The 20,207-nt window shown below is 45.0% G+C and overlaps 1 protein-coding gene across 1 annotated transcript in view; it reads right to left on the bottom strand.

The window, feature by feature from the left end:
* Positions 1-12,676: 12,676 nt before the first annotated feature.
* Positions 12,677-20,207, bottom strand: part of NDFIP1 (Nedd4 family interacting protein 1) — a 32,057-nt gene continuing 24,526 nt past the window's right edge. The window contains exons 7-8 of the mRNA XM_054037170.1: positions 18,497-18,602; positions 12,677-13,686 (exon numbers count right to left, since the gene is read on the bottom strand). Coding sequence (XP_053893145.1) covers positions 18,499-18,602 — 104 coding nt within the window. The 3' untranslated portion in view covers positions 12,677-13,686; positions 18,497-18,498. The remainder of the gene's footprint in view (positions 13,687-18,496; positions 18,603-20,207) is intronic.

The raw sequence follows: 20,207 nt of genomic DNA, 5'->3' as shown, positions 1-20,207 counted from the left end.
TGCTATAGCCCCATAAAACACACCCAGGGCCGGATTAACCTTTTGTAGGCCCAGCACCAGACATATTTGTGGAACCCCATGGGGGCAATGGGACATGGCATGGAGGACGGGGTCCCCAGAGCAAGGGGCCAACCGGGGGCAATGGCATGGCGAGAGTGGCCCTGCTCTGCCCAGCCCAGTGCAAGGGCACTGTTAACAAACCGGCAGCCACCAGACACACACTGGCCCAGCGCCCAGCCCTGTGCTGCCAGTATGCCCCTTCCTCTCAGGGGCAGACCACACCATGCCATACTGCCCCCCTGCCAATGGCCCCCTTACTCCCTATGCCCAGCACCCCCTTGCCCAGACTCCTATGCTTAGCACCCCCCACCCAGAGATCAACCCCCCAGACTCACTATGCCCAGTGCCCCACTGCCCAGAGACCCCCACCACAATGGCACAGCGCCCTGCACACACACACTCCCGCCCAGCACTTCTCCACCCACAGACTCCCCACTGCCTTGCACATCACCATCTCCGCCCAGTACTTTCCCAGCCACAGACCCCCCACGGCCCACCACAGCTCCACCACAACAACCGCACAACACCCCAACACACAGACCTCCCCCACCTCCCATTGCCCAGCACACACACCCAGACTGCCCAGTGCGCAACACCCCAAAACATACAAACCTTCCCCACTGCCCAGCAGACCCCTCCCCCAGAGACCCACTCCCCATGCCCTGGCCCCCAGACACATTCACCAGCCCTGCTAGGAGGTGACCATGTCTGCCAGGCTGAGCCAGCAGCGCAGCCTGGACCAATTGTTCCGGCCCCTCAGGAATGGCGCATCAGCCAGGCTGGAGTAGGAGCGGGACCTGCCCGGGCCAGGCTCCCTCAGGACCCACTTGCCTAGTTGGGCCCGGCCGAGCCCCCCATGCTACCCTCTCCCTCACTACCCGAGACCAGTCCAGTCTCTGCACTAGTCCCAGGCAGCTCAGCCCCAGGGAGGGAGGTGGGGCCCCGCAGGTGGTGGGCACCAGAGAGTGTTCGGAGCTGGAGTCATGCTGGTGAGCAGGGCAGACCCAAAGAGCCCACCCAGCTTGGCCGCACCCATCTGCCTCAGGGCCAGCACCCCTGCTGAGCCTGTATGACAGAGCCTGGCTAGTTCCCGACAGGTGAGAGGGACCTGCTGGCTGGGAGCCACTCACACAGGAAGGCCTAGACACTGGACTGCACCAGGTGAGGGGCCAGACCCAGCCGTGTGGATGGGTTAGAGGGGTCCATACTGGGCCCCTTCCCAGTGTGGGCCCGGTCCCACAGTGCCATTGTAAACCTGGTACTGAACACACCCCAGGAACTGAGTCAGAGGGTATGTAACACCTCTCTGGAAAAAACCGTGCAAGGCAGGGCCGGCTCCACCGTTTTTGCCGGCCCAAGCGGCAAAAAAAAAAAAGCGGCCGCGATTGGCGACATTTTGACAGCAGCTCCACCGACGCTGCTTCGTTCTTCGGTGGCAAGTCCTTCCCTCCGAGAGGGACTGAGGGACCCGCCGCCGAATTGCTGCCAAAGAGCAGACGTGCCGCCCCAGGCACCTGCTTGCTGCGCTGGTGCCTGGAGCCAGCCCTGGTGCAAGGGAACAATTGTCACCACTGCGAAACACAACATCCTCAATTTTATAGATTCATTGATTATAAGGCCAGAAGGGACCACTGTGATCCTCTACTCTGACCTCCTGTATAGCCCTGGCCATAAAACTTCCCCAAAATAATTCCTAAACCACTTCTTTTAGAAAAACATCCAATCTTGATTTAAAAACTATCAGCAATGGAGAATCCATCATGATCCCATGCTAAATTGTTCCAATGGTTAATTACTCTCAACATAAAAAAAATTACACCTTATTTCCAGTCTGAATTTATCTAGCTTCAACTTCCAGCCATTGGATCGTGTTATTCCTTGGCTAGATTGAAGAACCCATTGCATTCAGTATAGACTGTAAGCAATTTACCCTTAACCATTAAATTAAATAAATTAAATTTGTTAAATAGTTAAATTAATGGAGATATCCTATCTCCTAGAATTGGAAGGGACCTTGAAAAGTCATTGAGTCCAGCCCCCTGCCTTCACTAGCAGGACCAAGTACTAATTTTGCCTTAGATCCCTAAGTGGCCTCCTGAAGGATTGAATTCACAACCCTGGGTTTAGGAGGCCAATGCTCAAACCATTAAGCTATCCCTCTGCCCAACTGTTTCTTTGTTAAGCTAAGTAGATTGAGCTCCTTGAGTCTATCACTATAAGGCATGTTTTCTCATCCTTTAATCATTCCTGTGGCTCTCCTCTGAACCCACTCCAATTTATCAACATCCTCTTTACATTGTGGGCACCAGAACTGGATATGTTATTCCAGCAGCGGTCACACCAGTGCCAAATACAGAGGTAAAGTAACCTCTCTACTTCTACTCAATTGTCCTTTGTGTTTATTATGCATCCCAGGATTGCATTAGCTCTTTTGGCCACAGCATCACACTGGGAGTTCATATTCAGCTGATTATCCACCATGACTCCTAAATCTTTTTCAGAGTCACTGCTTCCCCATTGTGTAATTATAGCCTACATGTTCCTAGACATACACATTTAGCCATTTTGAAGCATATATTGTTTGCTTATGCCCAGTTCACCAAGCAATCTAGCTTGCTGTGAATCAGTGATCTATCCTCTTCATTATTTACCACTTCACCAATTTTTGTGTCATCTGCAAACTTTATCAGTGATGATTTTATGTTTCCTTCCTGGTCACTGATAAAAATGTTAGATAACATAGGGCCAAGAATCAACCCCAGTGGGACCCCACTAGAAACCGAACCTGTTCAACGACTATTCCATTTACAGTTACATTTTGAGATCTATTAGTTTTTAATCCATTTAATGTGTTGCAAGATAATTTTATATTCCTCTAATTTTTAAATAAAATGTTGTATAATACTAAATCAAAACACCTTACAGAAGTCTGTTATGTCAACACTATTACCTTTATCAACCAAACTTGCAATCCCATTACAAAAAACAGATATCACTTTAGTTTGATAGGATCTATTTCCCATAAACCTATGTTGATTTGCATTAATTACATTACCCTCCTTTAGTTCTTTATCAAGTCCCATATTAGCCACTCCATTATTTTGCCTGGGATTGATGTCAGGCTGACAGGCCTATAATTATCTGGGTCATCCTGTTTACCCGTTTAAAAATATTGACACATTAGCTGTCCTCCAGTCTTCTGGAACTTGCCTAGTGCTCCAAGACTTATTGAAAATCAACATTAACAGTCCAGCGAGCTCATAAGCCAGCTCTTTTTAAAAATCTTGGATACATGTTTATCTGGACCTGCTGATTTAAAAATGGCTAACGTTAGTAGTTTCTGTTTAACGTCCTTCAGAGATACTAGTGGAATGGAAAGAGTGTTATCACCATATGATGAGATATCATCTGTTCTTTCCTCAAATACAGAACAGAAATATTTAGTGAACACGTCTGCCTTTTCTACATTATTACTGATAATTCTAACATCTCCATATAGTAATTGACCAATACCATTATCAAAATTCTTTTTGCTCCTAATGTTTAAAACACTTATTGTCCTTAACCGTGCTGGTCATAGATTTCCCTTTGTATCTCTTGGCTTTCCTTATCAATTTTCTACAATTCCTAACTTTTAATTTATATTCATTACCAGTTTCCCTTTTGTGTGTATACGTGCACGCATATACTTTTTTTTTTTTTTTTTTAAACACAGCTGCTTTCATGTCCCTTCTAGTAAGGTGTTCTTAAAATGATTCCCAATTATCTTTGTAATAAGAGGCAAAATAAACTCTCTTGTTTCTGAGCAGGCCTGGTCAACTCAATTTTTGTTCTGGTATAACTATTTTAATGGAATCAGATATATAGGGCTTGAAGAGACCTCTAGAGATTATCTAGTCTACCCATCTCCCCACTTACCTCTGCCTATGTTGAGGGAGGATCAAGTATATCTAGAGTCTAGAGACAATCTCCCTTGGAAGCCTATTCCAGTGCTTAACTATCTCTACAGTTAGAAAGATTTTCCTAATATTAACTTTAAAGTCCCTTGGTGCAGATTAAGCCAATTACTTCTTGTCCTACCTTCACAGGACATAAAGAACAATTGATCACTGTCCTCTTTATACAGTCCTTAAGACCTTTGAAGTTCTATCAGGTCTTCCCTTAGTCTCCTTTTCTCAAGATTAAATATACCTAGTTTTTTTTTTTAACCTTTCCTCATAGGTCAGGTTTCCTATACCTCTTAATTTTTTTTGTTCTCCTCTGGATTGTCTCCAATTTGTCCACATCTTTCTTAAAGCATGGTGCCCAGAACTGAGCCGAGGCCTCACCAGTGCAAGGTACAGCAGAATTACCTCCCATGTCTTACATGCCACACTCCTGTTAATAAACCCCAGATTATTAGCCTTTTTTGCAACTGCATCACACAGTGGATCACAAATTGAGTCTGAATCCCCAGATACTTTTCTGCAGTACTATCCCCAAATTTGTACTTGTGCATTTCATTTTTCATTTCTAAGTGTAGTCCTTGGCACTTGTCTTTACTAACTTTCATCTGGTTGTTTTCAGACCAATTCTCCAATTTGTCATTTTGAATTCTAATCCTGTCCCCCAAAGTGCTTACAGCCCCTCCCAGCTTGTGTCAACTACATTTTTATAAGCATGTTCTCCATTCAATTAGCCAAGTCATTAATGAAAATATTGAATGACTCTGGACAGATCCCTGCAAGGTCTCAATTGATACATCCTCCCAGTTTATCAATGGTTCATTGTCAAATACTCTAAGGCCTGGTCTACACTACGGGTTTAGGTCGACTTTAGCAGCGTTAAACCGAATTAAGCCTGGACACGTCCACACAACGAAGCCCTTTCTTTCGACTTAAAGGGTCCTTTAAACCGGTTTCTTTACACCACCTCCGACGAGGGGATTAGCGATAAAACTGGCCTTTGCGGGTCGGAATTGGGGTAGTGTGGACGGAATTCGACGTTATTGGCCTCCGGGAGCTATCCCACAGTGCTTCATTGTGACCGCTCTGGACAGCACTCTCAACTCAGATGCACTGACCAGGTAGACAGGAAAAGACCCGCGAATGTTTGAATTTCATTTCCTGTTTGCCCAGCGTGGAGAGCACAGATGACCACGCAGAGCTCATCAGCACAGGTAACCGTGATGGAGTCCCAGGATCGCAAAAGAGCTCCAGCATGGACCGAACGGGAGGTACGAGATCTGCTCGCCATATGGGGAGATGAAGCAGTGATAGCTGAACTCCGTAGCAGTAAAAGAAATGGAAAAGTATTAGAAAAGATCTCCAAGGCCATGAAGGACCGAGGCCATAACAGGGACACACAGCAGTGCCGTGTGAAAATTAAGGAGCTACGGCAAGCTTACCACAAAGCCAGAGAAGCAAACGGAAGGTACGGGGCAGAGCCGCAAACTTGCCGCTACTACGCGGAGCTGCATGCGATCCTAGGGGGTGCAGCCACCACTACCCCAACCGTGTGCTATGACTCTCTCACTGGAGAAACACACAGGGAAGACGGTTCGGGGAACGAGGAAGATGAGGATGGAGGTACTGTAGGTAGCTCACAGCAGCAAGGAAGCGGAGAAACCGGTTTCCCCAACAGCCAGGATATGTTTATGACCCTGGACCTGGAACCAGTAACCCCCGAACTCACCCAAGACCCTCAGGGCACACAGGAGACCTCTGGTGAGTGTAACTTTGTAAATATTTGTAAACATTACAAAAAAAAAAAAAAGCAAGCGTGTTTAATGATTAATTTGCCCTGGCAATCGTGGCCAGTACATCTACTGCAAAAGTCTGTTAACGTGTATGGGGATGGAGCGGAAATCCTCCAGGGACATCTCCAGAAAGCTCTCCTGGTTGAAATGGGGTGATTTTATTAAGGGGACATTCAGAGGCGCCCGTTCCTGCTCTTCTGACCAGAAATGTTCCCCGCTGTTAACCACGCGGTGGGGGGAGGGGTGAAGTGATCATCCCAGAGAATCGTGTGTGTGTGTGTGGGGGGGTGGTTTACTTGTGTTTGTGCCGCATGTTAACCGGGAAACCGCAGCCCCTCCTTTTACATTGAAACCCCATTTTAAATGGACAACCCAATTCATCCTTGATATGGGAAATGCGCTGCTGTTTGCAACCTTTCCCGCATGTTAAGAAGGTTAAAAAAGCCAAAACACTGTGGCCTACCATGGCTGCCTGCAAGCCGAAATATGCGACCTTGTAATGAAAGAGTGTACCCATTGTTCTCTAAAATGTGTCTTTTTTAACCACCTCTCCCTTCTCCTCCACCAGCTGCAAATGTTTCTCCTTTGCAGAGGCTCGTGAACATTAGAAAGAGAAAACGTAGGACGAGGGACGATATGTTCACGGAGCTGCAGATGTCCTCCCACGCTGATAGAGCACAGCGGAATGCGTGGAGGCAGTCAATGTCGGAGATGAGAAAAGCCCAATATGAACGAGAGGAGAGGTGGCGGGCTGAATCGCGGGATGAACAGAGCAAGTGGCGCGCTGAAGACGATAGGTGGCGTCAGCTTGCAGACAGACGGCAAGAGGCAATGCTCCGTCTGCTGGAGCATCAAAGTGATATGCTCGAGCGTATGGTTGAGTTGCAGGAAAGGCAGCAGGAGCAGAGACCGCTGCTACAGCCCCTGTGTAACCAACAGCCCTCCTCCCCAAGTTCCATAGCCTCCTCACCAAGACGCCCAAGAACACGGTGGGGGGGCCTCCGTCCACCCAGTCACTCCACCCCAGATGATCGCCCAAGCATCAGAAGGCTGGCCTTCAATAAGAGTTAAAGTTTTAAAATGCAGTGTGTCCTTTTCCATCCCTCCTCCCCCACCCATCCCAGGCTACCTTGGCAATTACCCCCCTACTTCTGTGAGGAACTAATAAAGAATGCATGAATGTGAAAAAAACAATGACTTTATTGCCTCTGCAAGCGGTGCTCGAATTGGGGAGGGGAGGGTGGGGTGGGGTGGTTGGTTTACAGGGAAGTAGAGTGAACTGGGTCGGGGGGGGGGTTTGGAGGGTTCATCAAGGAGAAACAAACAGAAGTTTCACACAGTAGCCTGGCCAGTCACAAAACTCGTTTTCAAAGCTTCTCTGATGCGCACCGCGCCCTGCTGTGCTCCTCTAACCGCCCTGGTGTCTGGCTGCGCGTAATCAGCGGCCAGGCGAGTTGCCTCAACCTCCCACCCCGCCATAAAGGTCTCCCCCATTACTCTCACAGATATTGTGGAGCGCACAGCAAGCAGCAATAACAATGGGGATATTCTTTTCGCTGAGGTCTGAGCGAGTCAGTAAGCTGCGCCAGCGCGCTTTTAAACGTCCAAATGCACATTCCACCACCATTCGGCACTTGCTCAGCCTGTAGTTGAACAGGTCCTGACTACTGTCCAGGCTGCCTGTGTATGGCTTCATGAGCCATGGCATTAAGGGATAGGCTGGGTCCCCAAGGATCACGATAGGCATTTCAACATCCCCAATGGTCACTTTCTGGTCCGGGAAGAAAGTCCCTTCCTCCAGCTTTCGAAACAGAGCAGAGTTCCTGAAGACGCGAGCATCATGTACCTTTCCTGGCCATCCCACGTTGATGTTGGTGAAACGTCCCTTGTGATCCACCAGGGCTTGCAGCAGCATTGAAAAGTACCCCTTGCGGTTTACGTAGTCGGTGGCTTGGTGCTCCGGTGACAAGATAGGGATATGGGTTCCGTCTATGGCCCCGCCACAGTTTGGGAATCCCATTTCAGAAAAACCATCCACTATTGACTGCACGTTGCCCAGAGTCACTACCCTTGCTATCACCAGGTCTTTCATTGCCCTGGCAAATTGGATCACAGCAGCCCCCACCGTAGATTTGCCCACTCCAAATTGATTCCCGACTGACCGGTAGCTGTCTGGCGTTGCAAGCTTCCACAGGGCTATCGCCACTCGCTTCTCAACTGTGAGGGCTGCTCTCATCTTGGTATCCTGGCGTTTCAGGGCAGGGGAAAGCAAGTCACAAAGTTCCATGAAAGTGCCCTTATGCATGCGAAAGTTTCGCAGCCACTGGGAATCGTCCCATACCTGCAGCACGATGCGGTCCCACCAGTCTGTGCTTGTTTCCCGGGCCCAGAATCGGCGTTCCACGGCATGAACCTGCCCCAGTGACACCATGATTTCCACATTGCTGGGGCCTGTGCCTTGTGAGAGGTCTATGTCCATGTCAATTTCCTCATCACTCTCGTCGCCACGCTGTAATCGCCTCCTCGGCTGGTCCGGGTTTCGCCTTGGCATGTCCTGGCTCTGCATATACTCCAGGACAATGCGCGTGGTGTTCATAGTGCTCATAATTGCCACGGTGATCTGAGCGGGCTCCATGATCCCAGTGCTAGCTATGGCGCCTGGTTAGAAAAAAGGCGCGAAAGTAGTATCTGATGGACCAGGAGAAGGAGGGAGGGAGGGAGGGCCGAGTGACGACATGGCGTACAGGCACAGGGAATTAAAATCAAGAAAGGTGGCTGTGCATCAGGGAGAAACACAAACAACTGTCACACAGAATGGTCCCCCCAAAGATTAAACTGAAAACCCTGGGCTTAGCAGGCCATTGATTTCACGGAGGAAGGAGAAGCAAATGAATACAGAACAAATCTATTTTTTACATCTTAAGCTGGCAGCCGACGGTGCAGCATGAGTGATAGCCTCTCCAGTACGATGATGACGGATACCAATCATAAAATACCATCATCTGCCAAAAGGCAAGGGGCTGCTGCTGTGTAGCAATGCAGCCCCACGTCTGCCAGCCCCACGTCCGCCAGCACCCAGCATCGCCCTCGGCCTCTTCTGGGTGCTTAGCAGACAATACTGGGCAATTGGCAGAAAATAGTATATTACGACTGGTAGCCATCATCATCGAAACAGTAGCATGTCTGCCCAGGTGGCCATGATTGACAGCCACTCCAGTACGACGACGACGGGTACCAGTCATAATATACCATCGCCTGGCAAGGGGCTGGTGCAATGCAGCCCTATGGCTGCCAGCCCCACGGCTATCACTCATGCTACACCGTCTACCGCCAAAAGGCAGTTAGCAGCTGCTGCTGTGTAGCAATGCAGTCCCACGTCTGCCGGCACCCAGAGGACATATGGTGACGGTGAGCTCAGCTGAGCGGGCTCCATGCTTGCCGTGGTATGTTGTCTGCACAGGTAACCCAGGTAAAAAGGCGCGAATCTATTGTCTGCCGTTGCTGTGATGAGGGGGGAGGGGCCTGACGACATGTACCCAGAACCGCCCGCGACACTGTTTTGCATCATCCGGGCATTGGGATCTCAACCCAGAATTCAAAGAAAAGGCGCAAACCACTTCTCAGCTCTCTGAGCTGTGGCACAAACGTAGTATCTGACGGACTAGGAGAAGGAGGGAGGGCGGGCCGAGTGACGACATGGCGTACAGGCACAGGGAATTAAAATCAAGAACGGTGGCTGTGCATCAGGGAGAGACACAAACAACTGTCACACAGAATGGTCCCCCCCAAAGATTAAACTGAAAACACTGGGTTTAGCAGGCCGTTGATTTGACGGAGGGAGGGGGAAGCAAATGAATACAGAGCAAATCTATTTTTTACATCTTAAGACGACGGTGCAGCGTGACTGATAGCCCTCGGCATCTTTCTGGGTGCTTGGCAGCAAATACTGGGCGCTTGGCAGTTAGTGTATGACGATGGTCTTCAGGCCTATTGCACGATCGGGTGCTCGGGGAAGACTCTGCTAATGTGCGATGACCCGACTTGTAATAGGATGGCTAACAGTCGTAATACACCATCTACTGCCAAAAGGCAAGCCCCACGGCTGCCAGCACCCAGATCGCCGATGAAGGCTACCAGTCTACTGCACCGTCTACCGCCAAAAGGCAGTTAGCAGCTGCTGCTGTGTAGCAATGCAGTCCCACGTCTGCCGGCACCCAGAGGACATATGGTGACGGTGAGCTCAGCTGAGCTGAGCGGGCTCCATGTTGTCTGCACAGGTAACCCAGGTAAAAAGGCGCGAATCTATTGTCTGCCGTTGCTGTGACGGGGGAGGGAGGGGCCTGACGACATGTACCCAGAACTGCCCGCGACACTGTTTTGCATCATCTGGGCATTGGGATCTCAACCCAGAATTCCAAGGGGCGGCGGAGACTGCGGGAACTGTGGGATAGCTACCCATAGTGCAATGCTCCGGAAGTCGACGCTAGCCTTGTACTGTGGACGCGGTCCGCCGACTAGAGCACCTAGAGCATTTTATGTGTGGACACACACAATCGGCTGCATACAACCGATTTCAATAAAACCGGCTTCTATAAATTCGAACTAATTTCGTAGTGTAGACATACCCTAAGTATGGCTTTTCAACCAGTTGTGCACCCATCTTACAGTAATTTCATCTAGACCACATTTTCCTAGTTTGCTTATGAGTATGTCATGTAACTGTTTCAGAAGCCATAAATCAAGATAGATCAGGTCTACTACATTCCCCTATCCACAAGGGCAGTAACCCTGTCAAAGAAGGAAATTAAAGGTTGGTTTAGCATTATTTGTTCTTGACAAATCCAAGTTGGCAATGTATCACCCTATTATCCTCTAGGTGCTTACAACTGATCTTTTAATAATTTTGGTTAGAGGTGTGATTTATTTATTTTTAACTGAAATAGCTATGCTGTAACAACCTCTAGTGTGGACAGTTATGCTGATATAAAGGTTGCTCATAGAAATATAGCTTATTCCTCTTCCCATACAGGAATAGTTATACCAGTATAAAGCACCTTGGTATCACTATAACTGCACCCACATTAGGGGGTTGTACTTCTTTATACCAGTATAGTTAAAGTGCTATAATTTGTTGTATGCAGACAAGCCCAGAATCTCCTAGATCTCTTATTCCATACACAGCTAGCTAAAGGGTCCAAAGCAGCTTGACATTTCTTATATGGAAATTGAGAGATTTTTAAACCCAAAGTAATTCACTATAGGGTCAATCTCTCTTTTCATCTGTGCTTAAGCCCTCTAGATTCCCAGAAGTAAATTCTCCTGTTACCCCATCTTTTAAATTATCAAAGTGAACCCTTACTGGGTCATTCTAACGGAGAAGTATAGACCTCTGCAGCATTTTCTCTACTTCACATGCCACCCCCTCCCCCCACCACACACTTAGAACCTGTTCCTCTTGCATTTCTGTGCATGTTACTTCCATTTAATGGGAGTTGTATGTATAGGGTTAGCAAGATTAACCTAAGCCCTTGATCAGAATGCAATTTTATCTAAATAAAAAGACAGAGGAAAACACAGCGGTGTGGCATAAAGCTCTTATAGGCATAAGTTTGGGATGGCTGCATTACTGAGTGAGCTATACATGTCATCCCAAATATGTGCCAATAAAGCCTCACCATCATGTATTCTGCATATGCCATGGCATGAGATAGAGGACATTACAACTGTCACGGGGGCAGAAGTGAATACTCAACTTAGGCTTCAAGCCACTATCCTTTATTGTGGGGGGAGTGGGGGGGGGGGAGGAAGGAAGGAAGATAGTTTACATTCAAGGAAAAATATATTTTTATGCAAGGTTGATATAAAAAAAAACATGCCTGCTATTTAAACTTGCTCAAGAATTTAGAATATTGGGAGTCCTAGGGTGATGAACTAATGGGCAAGGGAAGAGGCCAAAGGTGTGCGATAAATTAAATTTAATCACACAACTGTCAGCACCACCTGTGTGGTATAAAATGGTTTAACTGCCATAAGATTTGCTTCTTAACCTCAAAATAATTATTTGAACTTGGAATTTAGAGAAGCCAGTGTGGAACTCCATTTAACAACAACAGATCCTTCAAGCCCAACCATTCACCCATTTTTACAGAATATTCCCCCCACATCCTTATATGCCCCTCCCCCCCAAAAAAACTAATGATTCCTTAAACTATAACTGATATCTTAAACGAGTAATTGAACATCTTGGGCAAGTCTTTGGCCACCAAATGAACAGAAACAGGAATGTAAAATATTCCAGTTCTCTGAATATACAAGACCAAATAAGGCCCAAACGTCAAGAGAATAAACATGAGGCTAATCTACCAAGTTTGGGCAAATGTGAATTCGAGTTCTCTAATGCTGCAGATATTACTTTGCAGGGTAAACTTAATTCTTCCTGCTGCAAATGTGTATACTTATTCCTATTTAAAAAGGAAGGCTCTGTGTAACCTGCACAGATCTTTGTAAGTTCAACTGCTCATTTGTCACAACTGTATAATCATGAAGACTATGAATAAATCATTTGACAAACAGATAGAGTTATACATTCTAGACTAGCAAAAACAATTTAAAATTGTTCATATAACCACTTGTTTCGAAACTGCCAGAAGGATAGCTAGTATTTGTACATTGCCTGAAGGACTTGACAAACTGTTTATATAAAGGGAGAAAGACCTTGAATTTCAGAAAATAGATGTGTAGAAAACTTTCTTCTAGCAGAAAATAAAGTTCCATTTGTACCACACTGGTTTGCAAGACATTAAATAGATGGTATTCGCAGCTGATATCCAGATCCCAATAAAGTTCATTTTCTAAATTAAACACTTGTCTACAGCAAAAATTGCTACATAAGTGACATTTATTAATGTTCTGCTATATTTACAGTTTTAACATAGTAAAACTCCAAAGTGAATTACCACTTGGCAGAAAGCACGAAAGTGCACATTAAATCTACACTTATAATGCATCATAGTTTTTGCTAACACAAATTATAAAAGCAAGAATTACAGGTATGTTAGGGATCATCTCAAAAGTCCCAAAGCCAACAACAAAAAAATGATGACCTCTCTTTTGCAAGATCAAATTTTTTTTTTTTTTTTACACAAAGTTGCGTTATGATCTTTGAGCTTTACACTACCAGTATATATTGCGGAAATCCCTATATAGTCCAAAAAGTATGCAGTATGAAAGTAAAATATACTGCAAGATTTAGAAGAGACTATAAAAAAACCCAATACTGGTGCCACCTTCAAAAGAATACTTTCCCCCCAATTATGCCATAAAGAATCTATTGTGCACACTGATTTTACTTTCAGGTATAGAGACAGCACAGTTTTAGATTTAACAGCAGATAGATATGTGCAAAAATGTAGTCATAACAAAACAGTCTTCCAAACTTTTGAGAACACCCCTTCAAAATAGCCAGCATTATACATATTTTACACTAAAATATTGGATTCCAGAATCATTGTTAAGATGGAGAATGAAATAAAGCAAGACTGCCCCCTACTGGCTACAGGGGCATAGCTCATGCTATACTACAAATACTATATAAGGCATTATTAGTACACCACAGACTTGACTGCAATAGCTTTTTCAAACATTAGCCCACTAATGATTCAATGATTACAGAATTCTGCATTAACTATTAAAATTTTACACCTAGAAACAAATAGAAAGAAATGCTTCTCTTTTTCAACAGTACTTTTATTTATTTATTTATTTATTTATTTTAAAGCAGGTGATTATTTTTTCTTCTGTGTTCAGAGTCTTGATTCACTTCCTGCAGGTGTCCTGTTACTTCTTGAGGGAGAATTCATTAACGCAGGAAGACATTTGCCAGAAAACATCTGTCAGAGAAGGATATTGAATATTGAAACTATAGTTAGATGGTTATTTTGGTTAAGAGAAGGATGTAGTTCATAAAGAGTGCAGGATGTTGGAAGACATATGACATGCATCTGAGCACAGTTACAAGATTATAGCGATGGTACAATTACACAGTAGTTTTCTGCCTATTTGACAATTTTAGAGTTCAAACCCCTTTAGAACATAAAGCAACAGAAAAAGGAAGGCAACGGGCCAGATTCTGCTCTTGGTTATGCTGGTGTAAATCCATAACAACATCACTCAAGGCATTGGAGTTAACCTGTATTTGAATAATGGCAGAGCAAACTTTAACCCCATGTTTGGTTTGATTTGTTTGCGCCCCTAATATGGCTACATGCTAGCAAACATATGGGATATAGGAGAAGCCAAACCTCCTAAACTCTCTATCCTGATTACTCGGGCTGCGATGTTTTTGCAGCAAGGATAAAGTATGAAACTAGTACACCTACAGTGTAGTTTGTATCTTCTGCTTGGATACTGATTTGCCCTGCCAAATGCACGCAGTCATATACCAGGAAGATTTCCAGCAGTGATAGATAACATGACCCATTAGAACACAGTATTTAAATAGCATATGCCAAGCTTTCAGCCAGGTTCATTTTACTGTTAACTACTTTTGGCTTGCACAAAGCACCCTCCCCAGTCCCTCAGAAAACTAAAACCAACAATCACCGTCCTAACAGTGATAGGTTCCAGAGCATTCTGTGCACTTCTGTCACTCACTAACAGCGGATGGGATTTTATCCAAGAACAGCTCTGTTCATTTATTTATTTATTTTTTTAAGTGATACACACTGGCTTGTAATTCAAGTTAACTAAAAGCTATATCTTCAGAAAATCCCCACTCCAAGTTCACAAGCCACTTGCAAGCTATGATCCTTGGGCCTCTTCTGGAAGCCTGAGCCATGCTTTGGAATCTTTTACCCTCTCCTCATTCCATGTCCTCACAAGGTCAATCAGTACAGGCATATGTGGAGAAGGTTCTGACATGCTGGATTCCATCACCAAATTTAAATGATCTAATTCTAAAAGGATCTGTTTTTTAAGGAAAAGTAAACAGAGAAAATGTAACACTAACTTCTTCACAAGGTTCCCAATACATAGGTGGTGATTCTTTCCACCACCTACCTTCAATATTACTGCAAATTGTGTATTTATAATATCCCCTCTCTATTAAGCTCAGCATGTCTGGCTCTCATCAATGGTGTTATGATGTGGGTGGAGTGCACTAGCAAGCAAATGCTAATTAGAAGTAATATTTTCGTTTCTTCAGTGGTCAGCATTTTTCACAGCTATTGATTCTCGGAGACTTTAAGGGCATTTTAAAAACAAAACACGTGAAAAGTCTTCTTTGAATTAGGTCTACTTCCGCTCTCTCAGAAGGAGAAGTGGCACAAGGGCAACTGGAAGAGCTGGTGTTTTGTTCCTACAAAGCACCTACACAGACCACAGAGGCACAGCAGATGTAGAAACCCCAGGGAGATATGTGCAGCTACAGCAGCTGCATGGGGACTGATCAAATATGTGCTATAATGTTTTTTAGACATATGCAATGCAGTCCAAATAGTTGACTTACACAAGTCAGTCTTTGGTATTATTGCTAAGGACAAATTAGCCTCTATTTCATCCTTAAAACGGCATGTTTAGAGAAGGATGGGGGTATATTCCCGGGGCTATGGGGAGAGTGAAGAGGGTAGAAAGAACTTTTTTGTTGCTTTGATTTACTCGCTGGCGGTTGGTGTATATCCAGATAGGATTTCTGTTGTTGCTGGATGATCATTATTATGCTGTTATAAGGCTTTCAGGGCACCTACAGTTCTTTGTATAGTTTGTTTTAAATCTAAATAAATAAAACAGATGTGGTTTAACACAGGAAAATCCAACATTTTAGGGTCACAAAATCCTTTAATAAAACTTTTTGTCTTCTCTGTAGTCAAATGTACACCTCACATATAATTATATTCAATTTGAACAAGACAAAGAATCTGAAAGGACTGTCAAAGAGAACTCACATTTCAGTATATATAGCATATACATGCTTGTCAGAACTGAATAGTCTGTGTTGATTACACAACAGTCGTCCGCTCTGGCACAGCTAGATAATATTTATGGGTAACTTTATAAATTTGACTCTTCTCCACAGCATGCACAAGCTTTGCCATACATGAGATGTCTCAGTCAAAGAGGAGTAAAAGGTCATAATTGGGGGTTCTCAAACTGGGGGTCGGGACCGCTCAGGGGGTTGCGAGCGGTCAGCCTCCACCTCAACCCCACTTTGCTTTCAGCATTTATAATGGTGTTTAATATATTAAAAAGTGTTTTTAATTTATAAGGGGGGGTCACACGCAGAGGCTTCCTATGTGAAAGGGGTCACCAGTACAAAAGTTTGAGAATCACTGGTCAGAACCATTCTGATAAGGACTCTAGGCCCCTTCATATAGTTTTTTTTTAAATTAGGTTCTCTATGCTATGAAAACAAATAAGCCAAACACAAACAGTCAAAACAAGCTACTGTACATAGGAACAATTCCAACAGACAACACTCTCACATGAATCAAATTCCCACCCTCCTTGTAAAGAGCAAGCAATACTCAGATCTGGTTCTGCCAATTAAAATTTTAACTTACATACCTAATCTTCACTGTTAATTATGGTCTTGTTCTCAGCCTCCATAACATCTATCCCAAGAATCTCCTTTTAGTATATATCAGAGGGGTAACTGTGTTAGTCTGGAGCTGTAAAAAGCAACCGAGAGTCCTGTGGCACCTTTAAGACTAACAGATGTATTAGTGTACATCTGTTAGTCTTAAAGGTGCCACAGGACTCTCTGCTGCTTTTAGTATATATGTATCTCAATTCCTTTCTTAGCAAAACAAACCAGACTTTTGGTGACTAGCTACAATTAATATATGGCAATATAGATGTTCTTACAATATACGCCTTCTTTCTAGATACAAATATGGAATGAAGTTAAGACTACCCTTCTCAAAACTTCTGCATTAAAGAATCAGGAGAATGAGATCACCACCATGTAGTGGTTGTTCTAGATACTAGAACCAAATGTATGAATTTAATGTTAACCTCTAATATCCTCTAACTTTCATAATAAATAATTTTTAGATATATAGTCAAGTTTTTTAAATTGTGAGACGGTAGGTAGGGAAATAGCAGCTTCCCTTCACTGGCACCAGAAAAAGTAAAAGAGGAATCTGATTTGAGGAAGGATGCTATAGTGATACCAGAAGTGTTTTGAAATGCTTCTCTTCAATATTTCACATTATTGGTTTATCTGAAGAGTCCAACAGAGTGAAGTTTAGGGCATGTGGAAACATCAAGGCCTAAATTTTCATAGTGCCTAGTGTTTCTGGATGCCCAACTTGAGACATCTTAAAGAAGCCTGATTCAGAAAGTGCTGAGGACCTACACTTTGAAAGACAAGCCCCTTTAATGTGTCTCAGGTTGGGCACCCAAAAATGTAGGCACAAAATCACTACTTGCATTTCAAAACAAAGGCTTCAAGGTCTATGCTACCAGGAACCAAGCAACTCCTATAAGAAATGAAGAGTCAAGTCACTTGAAGAGCAAGAAGACCAGAATACCAGTTGCTGGGACCAGAAATAGCTTTAGCATTCAAGTATTAAATACATGGCTGTACAACCAGTAACAATGTGAATTTAAGAGGGGTTCAGAGGTTACCACAAACCCTAAGAAGGGGAAAACCCAAACAACCAACCCATCACATAGTAATTTCTTTTTATAGCATTTTCAGGTTCAGTTTAATAAAGCAAAACCATTTGCAATGTGTGTTGTTCCTGCCTAGTGAAGAGACAATGGAACACGAAAACAAAGCCTTGGTTTTGAGAGCCAAACAATTTAATGACACCTGATTTAAAGTTTTGTGTTTCTGCTATTGCCCTGGTTACAACTGCTTCAGCTCTGTCCTGGGGAAAACTAGCTTCACCGAGCATCGTGTTGCACTCATCATCTGGGAAGCAACTTCTTTCTTACAGGGATTTTTTTCTGCCTCAAGAGAAAGAAAGTTAATGCTAGCCATTATCTATTGTATGAAGGAAATGCGCTAAACAAGCTGAACTACTTTAGCCTCCATCAAGGTCCCACCAAGATTTCAGCAAAGGACAAGAACAAGACAAGTTAATGTGCAGCCTAAAAGTGGGTGAATTTTAGATGTTTAAAAAAACAAAACAAAAAAAAACCCTTAAAATTATTCAGGTACTACAATTAGTTAAAGGCATGTTGGAGTGGCTTTCAGAGTTTCTCCCAGAACTTGGCAGAGAATGAGTAATACAGAAAACCCAGATGAAGTGCTGGTTCTGGGCCATAAGCCAAAGATATTGCTATATGCCTCTGCTCAGGCTTGGTCTGTGACCTTAATTCATGTTGAAGGTATGCCACATGTTTCAAGCGCATTACTAGTTCTTAAAATCACATCCTCCAGGGTGCACAAGTGTACCAAGTAATAGGGATCTGTTCTGGTATTTCAAATCTTGGAATCTAAGGCATCTAAAATTCCCTTCATCAAATTCTGGAACAGATACTTGATACTTCAAATTAAACTCCTGCTGTGTTGTCATAGGGAAGCTGGACTAAGAAGCATGTACAGTAGCTGGTAGGCCAGGAAATAAAATATCAGCCACTGACTTTGGCCTATGAAATTATAGCAGAGCAGACCCAGCCTAAAGAAATTGCCCAGTAAAGTAAAACAAAAACAAAAAACAGCAAAAAAACCCTCAAAAAGTGTATAAGATTTACCTTTAGTAAATAAAGAGAACTCTGGTCCTGGGGAGAGTGGAAAATGTATCCGGCATCTTCCGAACCTTTGCATAATTGATAAATCCTCTGAGAAACAGCAGAAAGCCTAAGTGGGGAAAAAACCACATTTGTTCACTTAAGAAACAAAATCTATATAATTTCCAATGTTTTCTTCTCTACTTAAGAAAGGACAGTCCATCTCAGAATGTCTTACAGAGCAGGCCTCTGATTCTTAGCACTTATGGCATTTAACTGAATATAGACTTGTTTCTGGACTATGATATTAAAGCTTTAGATTTCCATAGTAATGAACAACAAGAAAGTTTATTTTAAGGGTAAACCTAATTACCAAGAAGTTAGTTCTACAAATCTGGAAGTCAGCTAAAGAAATCTAAGGGTATGTCTTCACTTACCGGAGGGTCCGGCGGCAGGCAATCGATGTTCTGGGATCGATTTATTGCGTCTGGTTAAGATGCGATAAATCGATCCCAGATCGATCCCGGAAGTGCTCACCGTCGACGCCGGTACTCCCGCTCGGCGAGAGGAGTACGCGGCATCGACGGGGGAGCCTCCCTGCCGCGTCTGGACCCGCGGTAAGTTCGGACTAAGGTACTTAGAATTCAGCTACGTTATTAACAGGATGAATGCTTTAGTGATCAAGCCAATCTAGAAAAGGTAGTAACTCAAATAAATGAGGAATAGTTTTATGAAATTTAGTCATGTTTCTTGGAAATTTATGATTATGTCACTAAAGATCCGGTATCATTTTCTCTGACATATTCAGTACAATTCTGCTGCAATCTTTTTACAGTTGATTTTTGCTGGTTCCTGGAGTGTTTCCTACGACACATTTTACCTAATTTAAGAATCTTGGCTTGTTCTGAGTTGCTTGTACTAGGTTAGCAATTCTCAAACTGTGGGTCGGGACCCCAAAGTGGGTCACGACCCCCTTTAAATGGGGTCACCAGGGCTGGCTTAGACTTGCTGGGGCCCGGAGCTGAAGCTCGAGCCCCACTGCCCAGGGCTGGCTTTAGGCCGATTCCGTTGAATCGGGCCCCGCGCCTAAGAGGGCCCCACGCCCAGTGGTGAGCTGGAGCTGGTTCCCAAGCTCCGGCAGCTGTCCGCCCCACCCCTGGCCCCAGCTCACCTCCCCCTCCTCCCCTGAACGCTCTGCCCCCCCTTCTCCTCCCCCTCCCCTGCTTCCCGCAAATCAGATGTTTGTGCGGGAAGCCTGGGAGGGTTCAGAAACACGCAACGGCTTCGCAAGTTAAGCTGGGGCAGGGGGGCGCGAGAAGGGCTGCAGGGAGGCGCGGCGCAGCCCATTCCGGCTCCGGCCCAGCGATGGCGGCGCAGCCCCAGCCCCGTCCCGGGCCCCGGCCCCAGTGTGGGTAAGTGGCATGGTAAGAGACCAGGGCCGGGGGATGTTTTGGATAAGGCAGGGAGTCCCACGGACAGGGAGTGGGTGGGGGGGTTGGATCGGGCAGAGGCTCTGGGGGTGTGGTCAGGGAATGGGGGGGGGGTTGGGTAGGCGTGGGAGTTCCGGGGGTCTGTCGGGGTGGTGGTGGTGGATGGGCTCGGGGCACTCAGGAGACAGGAAGCAGGGCGAGCTGGGTAGGAGGTGGGGTCCTGGAGGGCAGTTAGGGTGTGGGGGTCTTGGGAAGGAGTGGTCAGGGGACAAGGAGCAGGGGGGTGTTGATGGGTTGTGGTTTCT

Source organism: Malaclemys terrapin, chromosome 8 (genome assembly GCF_027887155.1).
Source record: "Malaclemys terrapin pileata isolate rMalTer1 chromosome 8, rMalTer1.hap1, whole genome shotgun sequence".
NCBI classification, from domain to species: Eukaryota; Metazoa; Chordata; order Testudines; family Emydidae; genus Malaclemys; species Malaclemys terrapin.
The sequence above is the reverse complement of the archived record's forward strand: the minus strand, read 5'-3'. Positions and strand labels throughout refer to the sequence as shown.